This window comes from Sus scrofa, chromosome 4 (assembly GCF_054392235.1).
Source record: "Sus scrofa isolate SSC_HxYL_T2T_F1_AM1 chromosome 4, Sscrofa_HxYL_maternal_Yorkshire_Landrace_v2.0, whole genome shotgun sequence".
In the NCBI taxonomy this organism is placed as follows: domain Eukaryota; kingdom Metazoa; phylum Chordata; class Mammalia; order Artiodactyla; family Suidae; genus Sus; species Sus scrofa.
In genome coordinates this window covers 33,179,461-33,198,675 of record NC_139386.1, presented here as the reverse complement: position 1 = coordinate 33,198,675, position 19,215 = coordinate 33,179,461, and the positions used below count along the sequence as shown (strand labels likewise).

The following is a 19,215-nucleotide window of genomic DNA, read 5'->3' as shown; positions in this document are numbered from 1 at the left end:
TGCCTTAATTTTATCATCTCCGATATAGGTACTCTCCCATAAATCTGAGTAATCAGTGACAAGTGAGAGCAACTCTGTAATTTTAAACCTGGAAATAACCTCAGAAATTTCAAGACCAGCTTTCTTACCTCAAATGTAGCAGATTAGAGACAGAGAGGCTATGAAACCTGTCTAAAGTTATACACCTAGTTAATGGCAGAAATGTTCCTAAAAGCCATCTTTCCTGGCTCAGCCCAGTAACATATCTGTTACTTCTTTTATCATTTATTGATAGCCTTTATCTAGGTCTTCTTTCATTGTATTGGCTGGTCTTTATAAATGGATGATTATGAGAATTTTCTTATTGCTGCCATATAATAGATTTTCTTCGGCTACAATGTTTGTCAACTCAAAGAAAGTATTTAAAAATTAACCATGTTATGTGGTAAGTTTTTTTTTCCCTCCACACTTTAGAAGATTCTGTTAATAAGTAGAAAGGCTGAACCATTTTCAAAACAAGCCATTTCTTCTACACACTTAATCTTACTTTAGAAGTTAGTATGTCTCCCTTTTGTGGAACCTCACAAACTTTGATCAGATGGTAAAGGGCAAAACAACTTTTTAAATGTCACATGTATAGGATCTTAGAAAATTTGATTTTAGAAACAACTCTGTATTGCTTATAAAATATCAAATATTGTATACTGGTAGATAGCCAAAAGTGCAGGTTATTCAAAAATCAAGAAATACTGTGTTACTGAGTTTATTATTTTCCCCAATGTGGGGAAATTAGTGTTTTGTTTTTGTGCTACCACAGATTAACTTTGATTAAGGAGTAGGTGATTCCTTTGTTCTTTTAACTAAAAAAATTTAACTAGAGTCTTGGAATTTTAAAGATTTCTGTTTCCACTAGCAGTTGATTCAAATATACCATCTTTTTCCAGATTGCTTACCATTTGGAATTCTGTATTGCATCTTTATCAGATTATTTACCAAATGGGAAATAAAAGGGTCAGCTATGTACCCAAGTGTAAATTTAATACTGCCAAAGCAAGAAGTTTATTTCCTTGTAGTAACTGATTTATATCAGACTAGAATAAAATATTCTTTATTAATAGCATTCACTTCAGGTCTAGGAACTGGAAGACCTTTACACTTAATGTAGTAAACTCTAGCATATAAATAATATTCAAAGAAGTAGTGTATCCAAAATCACCTATATTTGGTATTACAATGTAGCATATTTATTTTTGTTTTTGACAGTGATTTTTCTCTTCCTAATTATGCTTTGCTTAGCTTAATATTACAAAATAGGTTAGTATTCCACTATTTATGGCCAAAGGTGAATATATACCAGAGAATCATCTATGGCATAGTGAAACTTCATGGGAATTAAAATGTATGTAGATAGTAACTGTCTTCTTGACTTTTGGTATAGCTTTAGAAACATGTGAATAAAAAGAAAAGCATATGTATACTTACGTGTTTATGGATGCTGTTATGATATTAACATTAAATGTTGACCATTGAATCTTTTGATACATGACCTACAGTACCCCCCCTACATGATCTGTACTCCCTCCACTTCCAATTCCATTACCTCTGTAATCTCATCTCCTGTGACCTTCCCTTCTATTCCCTCTGTTCCAGCCACAGAGACTTCTGTGCTTTCCTAGAATGTGTCAGACATGTTTACACCTCAGGACATTTGCATATACTATTCTGTTCTTCTACCTGTAATGCCCTCCCTAAGTAACCGAATAGGTAACTCCCTACTTCCTTAAGTTCTTTACTCAAAACTTGCCTTCTTAATGAAGAGTTCCTTGACTACTCTATTCAAACTTTCATCACATCCTGTACATTTCATTTACTTCTTTCTTACTTCAGGTTTGCCTCTTAGCACTTATCATTAACTTAGTCACAAAATGTTTTACTCATTTATCTTGTTTAAAGTTTATTCCCCCCCACACCCCAGAATATAAACTTTATGAGAGCATGGATATTTGTCTTTTTTTTTTTTTTGCTCTTATATCCAGTGCCTAGACATGCCTGGGTACTCCATGCCTGGACATGTAGGTACTGAATATATATTTGGTGAATGAATGAATATTATATCACACTACAAATAATTCCAAATGATATTAGATAAGCCAGGAAACTCCCATTCAATGATGCCAAACTATTACTAATTTTTATTGAAATAGTATCCCATAGCACATAATTTTTCTGTCATTTAATGAAAGTACTAAATATGGTACTATAATAGTTATTTTGTCTTATGTATTAAAATGTGTAATGGAGTTCCCATGTGGCTCAGTGGTTAACGAATCCAACTAGGAACCATGAGGTCGCAGGTTCGATCCCTGGCCTTGCTCAGTGGGTTAAGGATCCGGCATTGCTGTGAGCTGTGGTGTAGGTCAAAGATGCGACTCACATCCTGAGTTGCTGTGGCTTTGGTGTAGGCCGGCGGCTACAGCTCCAATTAGACCCCTAGCCTAGGAACCTCCATATGCCATGGGAGCGGCCCTAGAAAAGGCAAAAAGACAAAAAAAATAAATAAATAAAATAAAATGTGTTATGGATATTTTCTCTTGATATATACAAAAATATCTGCATTTTAGTTCCATGTAAATATTTCAATTCACCACACTAAAATAATGTCTAGCAAAATATTTCTGAAAAAATATTTAATGTCTACTAAGAAAAAACTTCATAAGACAAATTTAAATTATCATTTGCTTTATGCTTTCAATAATCTTCATTTGACACTAGATTTTGAAATTTTCTGGAAGTAAACTTAAGTGCTTTGAATTTTGAAATCTATATTAAAAAAAAAAAAATTTAAGGAGTTTTACACTGTGGCTCAGCAGTAACAAACCCAACTAGTATCCTGAGGATGTGGGTCACACCCTGGCATTGCTCAGTGGATTAAGAATCTGGGGTTGCCGTGAGCTGGGGTGTAGGTTGCAGTCATGGATTGGATCTGGCATTGCTATGGCTGTGGCATAGTCTGGCAGCTGCAGCTCCAATTCGACCCCTAGCCTGGGTACTTTCTTATGCCATGGGTGTGGCCCTAAAAAAAATTTTTTTTTTTCTTAACTCACTATATTTAAAACATTGACTACATACTACTGAAAGTTTATGGGAAAATTTAGGGAAAATATTTTTTAAAATTAGCTCCCCAGTGGAGTTCCCGTCATGACTCAGTGTTTAACGAATCCAACTAGAAACCATGAGGTTTCGGGTTCGATCCCTGGCCTTGCTCAGTGGGTTAAGGATCCAGCGTTGCCACAAGTTGTGGTGTAGGTCACACACAACAGATGGGCTTGGATCCCATGTTGCTGTAGCTCTGGTGTAGGCCAGCAGCTACAGCTCCGATTAGACCCCTAGCCTGGGAACCTCCATATGTCGTGGGAGCAGCCCTAGAAAAGGCAAAAAGACAAAAAAAAAAAAAAAAAAAAAAAAAAAAAAAAAAAAAAAATTAGCTCCTCCAAAGTATTTTTAGGTTCTTATTATACAAAATATCTGTTTCTGACAAGCCCTGATTATTTTTTTTGATTTATACTAGAAGTTACATGGGAAGACCAACAGAAAAAGGTGAATGGTACATTAAGTGATGACAAACCATTGCCGAAAAAGAAACACCAATCTGAGCCAGGTTTGTCAGAATTTGGAAAACCCCTGAAAGCATGAGGCGATAAGTATTGCATTTCATGCTTTTTAAATATGTGTGTGCTTGTTTAACCTCATTTTTCCTGCTTTGGTATGAACTTTATAGTGTGTAGATCCTGTTTAGATTAGATTAGAATAATAAAAACTTTATTTTAAGATTTGTTTTGAAAAGTAATAACATATTTTGGAAAAAAAACAATTATTTTATTACTAAGGTTTTTCTTTGAAAAAAAATGACTAATTTAAGACAAATGATATATCTGATTATTTTGACCCAAATAAAAATACCTTAATGAGAGATGTCTATGTCCCTACAATGTACTATACGGTGCAATGTAATATGTTTTTTTAAAATTTGTCTTTGTAGGCTATTCCTTATTTTTAATTGCAAATGCTGTTGAAGTATTTTATTAATTGGTAACGCTTTATTTACAACTATTTACAACTTCTGGAGCTACGAATATTGTAACAAAAACAAGAAGGAATGATAGCACAGTATGTACATTTAATAAAGAGTCTTCAAACCATTAATTCTGCCAGTAAATTGAAGTGACTTTATTTTCTTCTCTGCTTCTCTTTTGGGGAGCAGATGTGTTAAGTAGAGGACAAAAACTTGAAACAAGAGTAAAAGGAAGAGAGGCAAAGTACAGAGATAACCAGTCAACTTAATAATCAGTACTGCTTTTAATCAGTAATTGGAAGAGAGCACATTGAAAAATAATTCAAAATTTTAGAATGCAGATGGATTTTTTTATAATACTATCCTCCTTAAAGTGTGTGTCTATAGTAACAAGATTAATATATTTTTATGAGATGACTCATTTCATGTTAAATCTCCAAAACCTGTAGTTTAAAATATGCAGTGTATAAATCAAACTAATTGATTAGTGCATATTTATTGCTGTCCTGTTGTATGCCAGGCATTATGGTTGGCACTGAGTTACTGGGGTAGACAAGAGACATGTAGCAGTTGCTCTCGTAAAGCTTACATTCTGGCAAAAATACATAAGTTAAAGATAATTATACTAATGATTTAGTTATTATTATTGTGATAGTGGTATTAAGAATAGGGTGTTTTGAGAAAAAATATTATGTTACATAAGTCCGAAGAACAAGGAATAATACCATAATGCAAATGGCTTAATCTGTGAATTCTCTCTTTTCTTTTCTTTTTTTTCTTTTTTTTTTTTTTTTTAATCTTTTTAGGGGCTGTACCCATGGCATATGGAGTTTCCCAGGCTAGGGGTCAAATCAGAGCTGCAGCTGCCGGCCTACACCACAGCCACAGCAACACCAGATCCGAGCTGCATCTGTGACCTACACCACAGCTCACGGCAACATCAGATCCTTAACCCAATGAGTGAGGCCAGGGATCGAACCCACATCCTCTTGGTTCCTAGTCAGATTCTTTTCTGCTGCACCACAATGGGAACTCCCTGAATTCTCTTTTAATAAAACAGTTACATATTGAAAAGTTTGAAAAATATAATGTAATTCGCATCAGAATTTAAACATATTCATGAAAGTATAAGAAAAATATTTACTCTTTTTCAAATCTATTAATAATCACTTAACTTATTTGAAAAATCGTAACTAGCTTAATATATTTCAGGGGATTTTAAAAAGTAAAGTAAGTATAAAGAATTTGTTTTATGTTATGATTTGTATAACAAAAATTATGAGTGTATAAATATTTCTTTGCTGTGTTGTGTGATATAGGTCACCCTTGGCCATAAACTATTATTTATTTGTTTTGTTTGCCATCATGTGTGATTACATAAGTATGTTTGTGGCCATGTATGTATCCATAAATAAATTATATTATATATTATATATTAAATTTATGAATGAATGTAATATTTGGCTTAAATATTTTTAAATCTCACAAAAAAATTTTAAATCTTTAAATATTAATTTGTGTATTTTAATGTATTGCATATATTTTTATCATCTAAGTTTTCTAATCAAATATAAGCTATGTCCTCATTGGAGACAAATTAATGTAATTAGGTGCCTTAATGTCATGGATTAAAATGTTTATAGATTTTTCTGTTTTGGCAACTGTGCATTTTCCTATATACTGGGAAATTCCTGGAAATTCAAACCCTAAATGTCATGAGTAAGTATGCAGTATGCTAAGGCAGTAAATGCTATGTTAAATTTTAGTGTTCATAAATATTTTTATTTGTTTCTGAAAGAAAAGTAAAGTATGTTGAGAATATTTTTAATTACTGAAATTTTGGAGTGATAGAATGGGAAGAAAATAGTGGGATATTAGGTGGGACTAATTACCTTTCAAAACATGTTTAGGAGGCTGGACTTTACAGAAGACATGTTTCGATTTATTATTTTATGTTTAAGTACACTAAGATTCTAATAATCTAATAATTATAATCATTGTTCAATTGTTCACTTTCTCTTCACTAAAATCTGAGATTATCTTCCACTAATTGTCAAAGATTCTTAATCAGAGGATTATTATAGCAAATTTGTAACACTAGAAAAAGTTTGCAAGGACTTACACCCAAAGCTAAGATGCAAAGTTGGCTGTGTATCAATAGCATATGTTATTATCTTTTTCTTTTGCTGTTTTATGAAAAATCTATGCAAGAATAGTATCTGGGAATTATCCCCCTTTGGGGATGTACACTAACAGTTAAACCATCTCTTGAAATTTGTGTTTTTAATAAAGATTGTAGAATTGGAGTATTAAATGACATTAAATAGATTAGAGAATGGGTTAACAGATAGTTGGAGAAACCTTAAGTTTTATGGATTAGTATATGCTTCTTTTAAGAAAAATACATCTCTGAACTAGGCTGTCCTGAGAGAATTATCGTCAAAATGGATGATTTATTTTCAGAATTTCTGATTTAACTGACAGCAATATAAATGAAACCCCTGGAAAATATAGTGGTGTTTATCATATTAATGCCTTTGGTGTGAGCATAAAATATAAGAATTCTACAAATGATTTTAAATCCTAGGTTTTATGGATAATGTTCAGAGTAAATCACTAAATGTCTTCCTCGTTAGAATATGGATTAGATTTTGTTTAGGATGTAAAGTTAACATTCTTAATGCAAATTGAAGATGCATGAGCATGGAAAATCTGTTGTTTATTTTCTCAATGAGCAAACTGCTTGGAGACCAGAATGCTATGGCCTATAATAATGCAGTGTTACTAAACATTGAAAAGAATTTTAATCTGTTAATTTATTCTTTTCACTTTGTGAATTTATCTCTTCTTCTAATAATTAGAACTGTGTCTGGGAAAAGAGCATATTTTTACATAAAATGTTTTATCTCATATTTTATTTAAACTCATCCCACAAAAATGCCTGGTGAGAAAACTAACTTTAATTAGACTCTATGAATGTTTTAGAACTGATACATTTTCTCAGTCTCTCTGAAATGAGAAACTCTTGGACTTAAATAGCTCAGAATCTACTTTGAGATGTAACTATAAATAACTTCTGATATGTTTGATGATGAATTTATACTGTTCATAAAAAGATTGTCCACTTTGATTTGTCATTTTCTATGTGGGAGATATGCTATATCTAGGAAAATCTTGAATTGACCTAGCTACCCTTTTTGTAATTAACCTAAAATATTATAGTGCTACTTACCTTGCTGCATCATATCTAGCAAATGAATCCTTATGTTTTTCCAGAAAAGTAAGGGTGGTGAAACACTTTGCTGGGTTACTGTATCACTATATAGTATTGTGTAATTTGAAAAAATTCAAAGTAACATTGTGTTTTACTACTTGCTATAACATTTTGTGCGCATAAGACTCTAGTTTTAGCATTGTATGATTTAATGTATTAACCTTTATTTTTTTCCAACATGGATATTTCCATATTATATTCTTTATGGATATATAACTATGGTGAAGTTAGGGATTTTTTTTAAATTAGTTTAACCTTTAGAATTATGCTTTATAAAGTTTATCTTCAGAAAAAGTAAATATTCAAAAGTTATTTTGTTAGTGAGTTTTATACTTAATTTTTTTTATTGACTCTTGATGTTATGGACTTTTGGTTCCTTTCATTCTTGAATACTTTGGGATTTCTTAAAAGTAGAAACAATTTCAGTCTAAATCAGTATTCCAATTTAGTCTTCTAATTTGATGCTAGTTTAATCCATCTAATCTGGAAAAAGAACTGAGGTTATGTTCTCAGTCAATATTAGAAGGTTGGTAATTTCTAATTATGTCTGTAATGATGTAGCATGAATATACTTTATTTTTGGCAGAAAATGATGTGAAGCAAATTAAGGAAATATTTTATAGAACACAAAATCAGGAGTTGCCGTCGTGGCGCAGGGGAAACGAATCCAGCTAGGAACCATGAGGTTGGGGGTTCTATCCCTGGCCTCGCTCAGTGGGTTAAGGATCCGGCATTGCCGTGAGCTGTGGTGTAGGTCACAGATGTGGCTCGGATCCCGCATTGCTGTGGCTGTGGCTGTGGCCAGCAACTGTAGCTCCAGTTTGACTCCTAGCCTGGGAATCTCCATATGCTGTGGGTGCGGCCCTAAAAAGTTTAAAAAAAAAAAAAAAAAAAAAAAAGCCCACAAATCAACTACTGAAACTTCCAAATGTAAATAGAGCATTGTTTGTTTATTTTCAATTTAATTTAATTTCTATTTTATATTGGAGTGTACTTGATTTACAGTGTTGTGTTAGTTTTAGCTGTACAGCAAAGTGATTCAGTTATACATATATCCATTCTTTCTCAGATTTTTTTCCCCGTATAGGTTATTACAGAATATTGAGTAGAGTCTCCTGTGCTATATAGAGTAGGTCCTTTTTGAGTGTTATTTCTTAACAAGCATGTTCTTCTATGAATAAAGTGAAATTTCATGATTTATGAATTTAGTTGCTCATATAAAGTGGATTCAGTTTCCTCTGAAAGTATAGATATGTTTATAAGACTAAACCTGTACTTCAGTGACTTTCTCTTTTAAGGTGAAAAGCTTGCTGTAGTTTGGAAATCAGTTATCTCAAAGTCCTTCAATAAGTACGCTGTTTTTTTTTCTTATGCATTTAAAATTGCATTACATGTCAGATTCTAAGGATATAGAATTTAAAAAAATAGCACAGCTAGGAATAGGAAAAAGACACGAAAAAAATACTTTTGTTAACTTTAAAAATATTAATATTAGTAATTATTAATATTATTTTAAAATATTAAAAAGCTTAATCTTTTAAAAGATTTTACTTTACTTATTTCAATAGATAGGTAGAATTTAAATATTCAGTGATGGTTGGCAGAAGTATGGAAAGTAGTTATTAGTTTAGAAAATAAATTCAGATCACTTAGATTGAGGAATTTTTCAACAAGATTTTTGTCACAGAGGAGGAGGTTTAGTTTGAAATCTGTAAACTTGGTAAACATTCTGTTTTTATATTCTAGATCTGTCCTGATCTTTGTATCACTGAGGCACCTATTATGTAAATGCTTTTTTTAGGCTTCATTTTGAAAGCTACCTGTTCTTCTCAAAAGGAAACATTCTAAGGCTCCTCTGACCTTTAAAAAGCCCTTACAATATAGTTAATTTTTAATTATGTGCAAGTAGTAATATACACTTAGAGCCTTGAGGCTTCTGTCTCACTGTCAGGAGTCTTTTAAAGATAACACTTAGAATACATACTTACTCAAGTACACGTAAATCTGATAATAGGACTAATATTATGTCTGTTGTTAGACAGTCAACAGATTTTCTAATAAATATCATATACCTTTCTTTAAAACTGCATTTATAGATAAACAGGCCTCATGCCCATGCCTTTTAAATTAAGTTGGTTACAGATTATTATTTCTGATTGAATTTGAGATGTGGTCATTGAAATATAATGATAGTTAATACATTGTATTGCCAAGAAAAGTCTTGGCTTGCACAAAATGTTGGATAAAAGCTGATATTATATTCATTTTCATGAACTTACTTTCATCCCATATAGCAGTGAAAATGATTATTTTATATCTCTGTTTATCTTTAGATTTTTGTAACTTTAAGAACCAAGACAAACAGCCTTAGTGTCTACTTTGCTTGATTAAAAGCCCATTCTTTGTATAGTTTGTGCCTTGATGGTACCTTAATATTAAACTTTTTTTCCTAAAATAGTTGCCATAAATGATATTAATGAGTTATTCATTGTATTTTTATAAATGTCTTTCAATATAGCATATGAAAATATTTTATTTCTTTCATTAGTTCATATGATGGAATGAACTGCCCCCCAAATACTGTACAATTTCATTACAGTCTTTATATTTTCTAAATCTGAAACTAAGATTCAGCCACAGTTGTGTCAGTGATAGACAACTAAGAGTATTCTTTTACCATCCTTAATCACTCTAACTGGTTATTGGTTAAAGTGTCAGAAACACTTCTTATTAGAACTGCCGTTAACGGCCCTGAAAGCAGAATGTTTGTGGCAAAGTAATGATTAAAGGAAAAGTAGGGAGGTGTACTTGTCGTGGCTCAGAGGTAACAAACCTGACTAGTATCCATAAGGATGCTGGTTTGATCCCTGGCCTTGCTTAGTGGGTTAAGAATCCAGTGTTGTCGTGAGCTCTGGTGTAGGTCGCAGATGCAGCTTGGATCCTGTGTTGCTGTGGCTGTGGTGTAGGCCTCCAAATCCACCTCCTAGCCTGGGAACTTCCTTATGCCATGGGTGCAGTCTTAAAAAGATAAATAAAGGAGGGAAGGAAGGAAGGAAGGAAGGAAGGAAAAGTAAGGAGATAGAAAAGAGTAAAGGGGGTTTAGCTTCTTCAAGATGCACAGAATATGTGTCATTACAATAACATATATGAAATACATTTTTGTAGTTCAATGCCATTTATATAAGACATGGCTGTTTAAATGATATAGTTGGCTATAGATCTCTTTTTAAATGTGGTTGTTTTATTACAAATAGTATATAATATGAACTGGAACCACAAAGAAGACAGGAAAGCCAAAAATTTTAAAAGTATATTTGGTATAACTCAAAGTTATACATTGAAATTTTGTGATTTAAATGGGTATTTTATTGCTAATTAAAGTTAGGTGATTTTTTTACAGTCAATTATTTATGATATATTTAATAATGTGTCGTACATAAGTGATGGAAAAAATGATATGGGCACTTTCATTTAGTAGTGAGATTATTGTCAAAATCTTTCATTTTCATCCTTTTCTATAATATTAAATTGTTTGTTATTTTCTAAAAACAATTAAATTGTTGGTACTAAGTGTTACCATATTCCTCACAAGAGTAAAAAATGCATTGGTGAATTACTTGCATAGTTGTACCATGTACCTCTTTTTAAAAACATTCTAATTAATACTATATAATAAAATGTACAATTCCAGTATCACCATGAAAAGTTTTTTTTTTCCTTCTTTGACATTTTATTTCATATGTTTTTATTGGGTCATATAACATCTAGTAGGAAGAAAATTGATCTGGTATTCAGGAGACCTCTATTCTGTATCTCGTTCAGCCATTGAACTTGTTTTATGACCTTGGGTAAGTCACTTGAATTCTATGTGAATAATTCAGATATTATCTATAATAAATTAATGAATGGATTGAGAAGAGTTTTGAATATTTTGAATCTATATAACATGAACAACATTGCCTCAATGCCATTTTAAAATACTCAAGTTACAGGAAGACAGTAGGCATAGAAAGAAGCTCCATTTATTTATGTTGTTTTTATGTTTTCTACAAAAGTAGAAAATGTTTTCTTATACTTAAGTACTTATTTCATCCAATTCATACCAATTTCATTTTAGAATGCGTGGAAACTGTTTTAGTAGTGTGGTAAATATATATATATGGAAATTTTTGCATATAATAAATAATGCAAAATATGATACAATTCAGTGCTAACATATATTAATACATTTTGAATTTTTCTGTTTTATCTTTTTTGAGAAATGGGTGGACTGGTGATGCAAAAGTAAACGTGACATATAGTATATTACTCTATGAGTATATTTCAGGAGGATAATACTTTTCTAGTGGTCAGTCCTATTGGCAAAGTCTAGTTTGTAGCATAACTGTTATGAGATTTAGTGTCTAATTTTGAATAGGTCAAAGATGTGCTCACATAATAAACAGAATGATGTTAAGTTTCAAAATGTGTAATTCCTTTTGCAGTCCTCCATAATTCATACTAGGATATCTCATTTTTCCTAGAAAAAAAAGTTTTGGTTATCTTAGCACTTTGTTCTTAGTGGAAAAATTTCATTTTCTCACTGTTTGCAAAAAAAAAAAAGGTAAATTGGTATAGGAAAGATTTCTGTCAAGAGTTATAATTTCAATTGTATCAGTCTTCCAAATGTATTTTGATACAACATATTTTTCTATAAATCATGCAAAAACTATGATACAAGTATTGCAAAAATGAATATGATGTTTTAAGAATTTTTTAATACCTGGTTTGAAACTAAGAAGGTAATTAAAATGGGACATTTTGGTTTTGTGTGTTATATTGTTTATCTCTTTTATTCACACTGATAATAACTCACTAATATCTTTGGAAAAATTTTCTCTTAGAATGCTCAGTTTAGCAGACATTTCCTGGTTAATCACTGTATAAGATGTCTTCTGAACTTTTCCACTACCAATGGGGAAAGAAGTGTTTCCAAAGTATGTGCCGTATCTCTTACAGTAGATTTTGGATTTGGATGGGCAGATGTAGGTGGAAACATCAGTGATCTCTTATGTGGTGTCTGTAAGAATTTTCTGAATAAATAAGCCTTATTAATGAAGTGTCATCAAAGAAAATTTGTCTAAATTGAAGATTAACCTGAATTTTTAATATTTAAATAAAGTCATATATTTTAGCTACTCTTTTTATAATGAGTTTTATTATATTTGTTACTCTTTAATATTTTTATGGTAATATTTTGCTGTACAGAGGTAATTCAGTGTATTATTGGCCTAATGGCTGTACTTTAGTTTCCTGTGTTTACTGATCAATTTGGGAAACTTAAAAGGCATAGAAATCTGCTGGAACTGTTTTTTATTGCTCCTTGTGAAGATGATTCAATTAACTTATTTTCTTTAGACTATAACTAAAAATTCTGAAAGCATTTTCACAGCTCTTAGGTGGACGTAATGTCTTAAACAATATGGTCATCCAAGTAACATTTTTACTAATGGTATCTTTCTTCAGCATCAGTGTTCAGGATTGGCTTCCATGATTAATTGTCAACTTTTGAAATCTCTTTATTTCTATACTAACTTTACTTTTCTGATTCTGCTAACCCTTAGTAACTTAACCAATTCACCGTTAGTTCTTCCATATTTTTTTTCTTTTAGTATGGTATGTATTTGATTATATCTTCCCTACAACTGTGCGCAGGATTCTTTCTCAAAATGATTTGAGGCCCTTTCCTTCAGTGTCACTTTTTACCTTTTGAGTACATCCACTCACACCCATCTCCTTTGTCTATGTCTGTCCATTACACGATGTGATCACAGAAGAAGTGGACTCCACAAGGAGAAGACATGCAGGTCTGTCTCTTCTACTGCTTTTCTTTGTTGTTGGTTTTTTTTTTTTTTTTCACTTACTTAGCTTGTCTTATAAATTTTTTACTGATTTTATTTATTTTATGATTTTTCATTCTCTTCTAATATTAACAAAATGTTGAATCTGCAGGCATTTCAATTTTAGGTAGTTGTATAATTCAACTTTTAACAGCGACTGCTCCAATTAGATGGATAAAAGTAAAATGATTAATTTTATGTCATATGTATATATATGTATTGTTTCCTAAACTTGGTAACTAACTCCAGATTCAAATATATGTACATTTATATATAGCCTGGTAGATTTAATTCACAAGTTAATCATAACTTGTTCTTCAGTTTATTTCAAGCTTAAAACTTATTTTCAACTTTTTAATACATTATTCTAAAAGTATTTTATTTCTACCTTAAGTTCAGCAGTGTACTAATCTATATAAAATACTAAAAATCTAATATATGCCCTAAACATATCAGAGAGGAGTTAAAATAGGTGGGTAACATGCTGTTTATATGCTAATATTGATGACTCTAACAATATGTTCTACAGAGCTACAAAGTTAAATAAAATTTGTTTCAAATAGAGCCCCAGAAAAAGCTTCATGAAAGAATTAGCTCTTGAACTAAAACTTGGTCATTCATTCAACACTCATTTATTAAGCACATGCTGTATGATATTGCTCTTGGTGCTGGAAATAATAGGACACACAAAATAGCCGCCTATCCTCATGGGCTTTTTCTAGTGTGAGCCTAACAAGTAAACTCAATAATATTATAGGTGCTATGAGACACACATACACTCACACACACACACACACACACACACACACACACAGAGTGGAGTCACAAATGATGGTGTGATTATTTCCACCTGGAAATTAGTTCAAGAAAGACTTCATAGAAGAGATTATCTTTGAGTCAAACCTTAAAAACTAGAAATATGTTGGACTTATTTGTAGAGAACATTTCAGACAGAGGAAAATATGGTAAAATGGCTTCAAACAAGTTTAGGCCAAAGTAGGCAGGGAAGGGTTCCTGAAGATTGCGTAAGTTATTGAAACATATAAAGCATGAGGGAGACATGATCAGATATTTGTTTCTAGAAAGACCGCCTTGGAAGCTAGGTTAAAAATGGACTGGAGTTATATAAGCAGAAAAATCATCATGAGGATATTGCAAAGATCAATTAAGAGATCATAATGGGAGGCCTAGAAAAGGCAAAAAGACCAAAAAAAAAAAGAAAAAAAAAAGAGATCATAATGGGCTGAATTAAGACATTAATAGAGGTACTTGATACATGAAAAGTTATTTTAAAATGTAGAATTTATAAAACAGTTATAGATTAGATATTAGATATTGATGCAAGGAAAAGAAAGAATAAGATGATAATCTTAGGTGACTAAAATGTTTGGATGGATCCTATACAGGGGATTCAGGTTGAACAGATTTTCTACTTTAGTTTGGGGATGGGTTAGTTTGAGGTTCCTTTGGAATATCCAAGTATAAACATGTAGTAGAAATGATTGGCTGTATGGGTCTGGAACTCTGGAGAGAAGCCTGGGCTGAATATTGCAATTAGAGTATACTTTTTAGCCTGAAACTGGTTCCTCCTTTTTGTTTTGTTTCTTTGATTATTCTGAATATTGTCCATTGGTATGTATTATTTCAAACTTGCACTTCACTCTTTATTATGTTTGGCATATATGACCAAGTTTTGAATTCTCTGAGATTTCATTTGACCTTTCATTCTACTTGTGCTATATCCTAAAAGGAAAAAATAACTAACATTCATTTTAGAGGAAATTTAACATAAATGTACATGTGTATATATATAAGTGCACATATAAGCTTTTACTGAAATTTCCCCAAATTGTCTTTTTTTTATTTTAATGATTTTTATTTTTTCCATTATAGTTGGTTTATAGCGTTCTGTCAGTTTTCTTCTGTACAGCAAAGTGACCCAGTCATACATACATACATGTATATATATACACATTCTTTTTCTCACATTATCCTCCATCATGTTCCCTGTGCTCTACAGCAGGATCTCATTGCTTATCCACTCCAAATGAAGTAGTTTGCATCTGTTAACCCCAGACTCCAAGTCCATGAGTTTCTTTTCTGTGGAAAGGTTCATTTGTGCCATATATTAAATTCCAGATATAAGTGATATCATATGGTATTTGACTTTCTCTTTCTGACTTACTTCACTTTGTATGAGCATCTCTAGTTCCATCCATGTTGCTGCAAATGGCATTATTGTGTTCTTTTTTATGGCTGAGTAGTATTCCATTGTGTATATATACCACATCTTCTTAATCCATTCTTCTGTCTATGGACATTCAATTATTGATTTATTACCAGTCTTCTCATTACATATTCTATCCATTTTATAGTCTCTATGCTTGATTACATCCTATATTTAATGGACCTAATATTATTAACAAAAGTCTAAGACACAGGTACTCACAATTGCTCAGTCATGAAAACCATAATTCTTGTACACTGAAGTCTTACCAGAAAATGTAAATCACTCAGTTTATAAGGAGGCACATGGTGTCAACTCTATTTCATTACTGTACTAGATTGCTTAGATGTTACAAGAGACACCATGGCTTACAGAAATATTTTATATAATTTTAAGCTTAACATTTTATTAAGTAATATGGTGATATTTTAACCAAAAGAGTCTAAAATGAAATATGTGTATGTGCATATATATAAAAACATATCACACATATATGTGAAAGCTACTATTGATAAAGTATACCACCTAAACTTAATTTTCTAAAGCTTATAAATACTCAAGTATAAGAGAAGTGAGTCAGGAAAGTTCTTAGAACTTGAAATAATAGAAACACCCACACATGGAATAAACATGGTCTTGAGCATTTCTTCTTTGAGTGGGTGACATGGAGGAAATTGGAAAAATCATTAGGAGTTAAGAGCTCTAGTTTTAGCCCTAGTCTTGCTACTGAAATATGATTCTAGACATGTAATTTAATGTCTTTTGGTTTCAGCTGTCTCATATTTAAAATGTATAGAATGTGCTGTTTTTTTATTTTTTATAGATATAAAATTCCATCTGCTGTAAGAACTTTATCATGAATTTAAGATTTTACTGCTAAATTCTCAAAATATTATTCATGCACATTGATGCTATGACATTCAGTTTTACCTAGGCCAACTGTCCACTTTAACTCTCTTTCCTAAAATTCTCAGCTATTGGAGGAAATATTGTACCTATAAGAAGGGGTCTGAGAAGCAGTATTAGAGCCTGATCAGTCTGAGCACTTACTTGCTTTTCACCCTGAGAGAGTTGCTTACTCACCTCGGATTCTTCATCTATAAAATGAAATAATAATACTGCTACCTCAAAGTGCTTTTGAAAGGATGAAATCAGTTAATATGTAATGTAACAATATATAATGTAATATAACAATATATACAATATGTAATAATAATAAATATATAATGTAATATAACATATAAAGCACCTAAAAACAGTATCTGGTACATAGTAAGCACTATGAAAGTGAAACTATTATTTTATTATTGTAGAAAACACATTTAAAACCATTTTTTAATTTGCATCAGCTGTACTGATGGCCACGCGGTTTGATGTGTAGACACTTTTCTATAATATGATAGAATGATAGAGTTAATTCATCTTGTTATGTGCATTACAAATATACTAGTTTGGGAGTTCCCATTGTAGCTCAGTGAGTTAAGGACCCAACATTGTCTCTGTGAGGATGCGGGTTTGATCCCTGGCCTCGCTCAATGAATTAAGGATCCAGCATTACCACAAGCTGTAGCATGAGTCGCAGATGCAGCGCAGATCCAGAATTGCTGTGGCTGTGGTGCAGGCCTCAACTGCAGCTCTGATTCGAGCCCTAGCCTGAGAACGTCCATATGCCACAGGTGCAGCCATTAAAGAGGAAAAAGAAAAAAAGAAAAAAAATTACTAGTTTGTGGCTACTGGTTTAGGAGTTAGTTGTCATACAGACTTGTGCATCAGGACTGCTACGTCAAAAGTGAACTTTATCATTTCTCAGGCAATGGAGTTGGATGGAAATAGCAAGAACATTGAAACCATGAAGGTGTGAATTCTAATTCAAGTGTCTGTCACCTGCTAGGGATGTGACTTTGGGCTGCTTGCTATACTTACTATTAAACAAAATGAACTCCAGTGAGGTTGAGTTAATTATGTTTAATAAAAGCATAAAAGAGCCTTTCCCTGGAAAGAGAAAGCCTTTCTAAGAATAAAAGCAATTAAAGAAATGTAAAAAGAGAAATTTGACAACAGTGTGACAGGAATAAATTTCAGAATATCAGAATCAGCATAAACAAATTAAAAGGCAAAGAACAAATTGGGAAACATATTTGCAGCAACCCAGAGAATTAAGAGTGACCTCACCCAAATTATGATGATGAATAAATTATGTTCCATAAAACTCTAATGGAAAGTGAGCAAAAGACAAAGATATTTCACTAAACCATAAATTCAGTGGTCAGTAAAAACATAAAACTATATTTTCAATCATAACCAAATAGATGACTTTTTAAATCAATGAGATGCTATGTTTTATCTCCTTAAAAAATTTTAATGCTAGGAAAAAGAGTGACAGTATAATTTAGTATCGACCATTTTTTTAAAACAATTTTTCGGTATAAACCAAGAGTCTTAAAAATATTCACAGATTTTTGACGTGGTAGAAATAGAGATTCAGATAAAAATATAGGTACAAAAGTTTCACAAAAACATTATTTGTAGCAATGAAAAGAATTCTACCATAAATATTAAGTAGTGGGGGGGATGGATAAATAAATTATGATATATATGCAACCATTTAATTTAATAATTTGACATACAAATTATAAACAATTATTTATTTTTGGTAATTTGAAAGTAGAAAAACCTGTGAAGAACTTGTCACGGAGCTTTATCCATACTAGATAATCAAAAAATGGTAGTTTTTTTAAATTATTACTTGCTAAATTATACCAAAGGTTGCTTTTTCAGAAAGCTTATTTAGCTCTTATGATTTGTTTGTTATTAGCAAAATATGGATTTTGCAGTCAGCCTTTGAAACTAATTTTAATATGTCAATAAGGTATATAAACAATGAACAAGTAAAGAGTTCAGATAATATTAAATGCAAAAAATAGAGAGGAGTTCCCAGTGTGGTGCAGCAGAAACACATCCGACTAGGAACCATGAGGTTACGGGCTCTATCCCTGACCTCACTCAGTGGGTTAAGGATCCAGCATTGCTGTGAGCTGTGGTGTAGGTCACAAACATGGCTCAGATCTGGCGTGGCTATGGCTGTGGCTGGCAGCTGTAGCTGTGATTCAGCCCCTAGACTGGGAATCTCCATATGCCATGGGTACAGCCCTAAAAAGCAAAAAATAAAATAAAATAAAAATAAAAATAGAAAAATATTAATAGTAGAACTGGGCATTGGACTGTACTTACTAACTAGTTTAATTGTTTGTAGCGTCAGAAATAAGACAAAATACTTATTTTAGATTTTTTTTTCAAAAACAAATATCATGCTTCCTTTAAAGAACAATAAAAGAAGTAATGCTTTGTCTGCTGTTGCCATATTAAGGAAGCATGTTGGTTCAGTGGTAAAGTATGAGATTTGAAGGCTATGCTTAGACATCCTAATTTCCCTAAGTTCCAGTTTACTCATTAGTAAAAGAGAGAGTTGATAATTTGTGTGTGTGTGTTTTCACGCACATATAATTTAAATCAACAGAAGAATAAAAAAAAATGACCAGTCAAAATGAAAAAAAATTTTCATTTCAAAAGTAAGCAAATAAGTGCCAAAAAAGAAAAATAAACAACTATGTCTGTGACCTATACCACTTTATCTCATGTGGGATTAAAGGATTGTTTTAAAGATTAGAGAAATTTCTCAGAAAGCATCTGGCTAATGGCCAAAAGGATATTTTATATTTTTTTTCCTTTTTTTTTTTTCTTTTTCAGTTTGCACCCATGGCATATGGAAGTTCCCATACTAGGG

General features: G+C 31.8%; 1 protein-coding gene across 50 annotated transcripts in view; it reads left to right on the top strand.

Annotated features, from left to right (window-relative positions):
* The window catches only part of RIMS2 (regulating synaptic membrane exocytosis 2), a 617,675-nt gene that overhangs the window by 428,641 nt on the left and 169,819 nt on the right, over nt 1-19,215 (top strand). For 13 of the 50 annotated variants that reach the window (XM_085021919.1, XM_085021920.1, XM_085021897.1 and 10 more), the window contains one exon: nt 13,139-13,171. The exons of 33 other annotated variants lie outside the window; for them this stretch is intronic. In XM_085021919.1, the coding sequence (XP_084878045.1) occupies nt 13,139-13,171 (33 nt within the window). Of the gene's footprint in view, nt 1-3,547; nt 3,638-13,138; nt 13,172-19,215 lie in introns of all 50 variants that reach the window. 4 more of the 50 variants (XM_085021911.1, XM_085021901.1, XM_085021913.1 and 1 more) reach the window with 2 other exon arrangements.